We start from the raw sequence: 316 nt of genomic DNA, 5'->3' as shown, positions 1-316 counted from the left end.
ATCAAACCCAGACTCACCCAATCGGTGTACTGCGTGACAAGCAGATGCGGCGCGTGGGAAGTGCAGAGCCCCAGAGCAGAGACCACGTGCGGGTGAGGAGGACCACTGAACATGGCCGCCTCACGACACACCTCGGCCAGGAGCTGCTCGTCCCTCGTACTCACCACCTGAAGGGCGACAGAGGGCGGCATCGGGTGCTAAGAAATGGGAATCGAGGAGGGAACCGCGATCGGAGGCTTGGTTCTGTATCCTGGATTATTGGTATTATCATCTTGTTTGATTCTGTGTTGTTAGCACTATTACCTTTGACTTCTTC

At 55.4% G+C, this 316-nt stretch overlaps 1 protein-coding gene across 1 annotated transcript in view; it reads right to left on the bottom strand.

Annotated features, from left to right (window-relative positions):
• Window positions 1–316, bottom strand: part of LOC119589409 (inactive tyrosine-protein kinase 7-like) — an 85499-nt gene that overhangs the window by 1944 nt on the left and 83239 nt on the right. The window contains exon 17 of the mRNA XM_037938020.1: window positions 18–167. Coding sequence (XP_037793948.1) covers window positions 18–167 — 150 coding nt within the window. The remainder of the gene's footprint in view (window positions 1–17; window positions 168–316) is intronic.

Source organism: Penaeus monodon, chromosome 25 (assembly GCF_015228065.2).
Source record: "Penaeus monodon isolate SGIC_2016 chromosome 25, NSTDA_Pmon_1, whole genome shotgun sequence".
Classification (NCBI taxonomy): domain Eukaryota; kingdom Metazoa; phylum Arthropoda; class Malacostraca; order Decapoda; family Penaeidae; genus Penaeus; species Penaeus monodon.
This window is presented reverse-complemented; position numbering and strand designations above follow the sequence as displayed.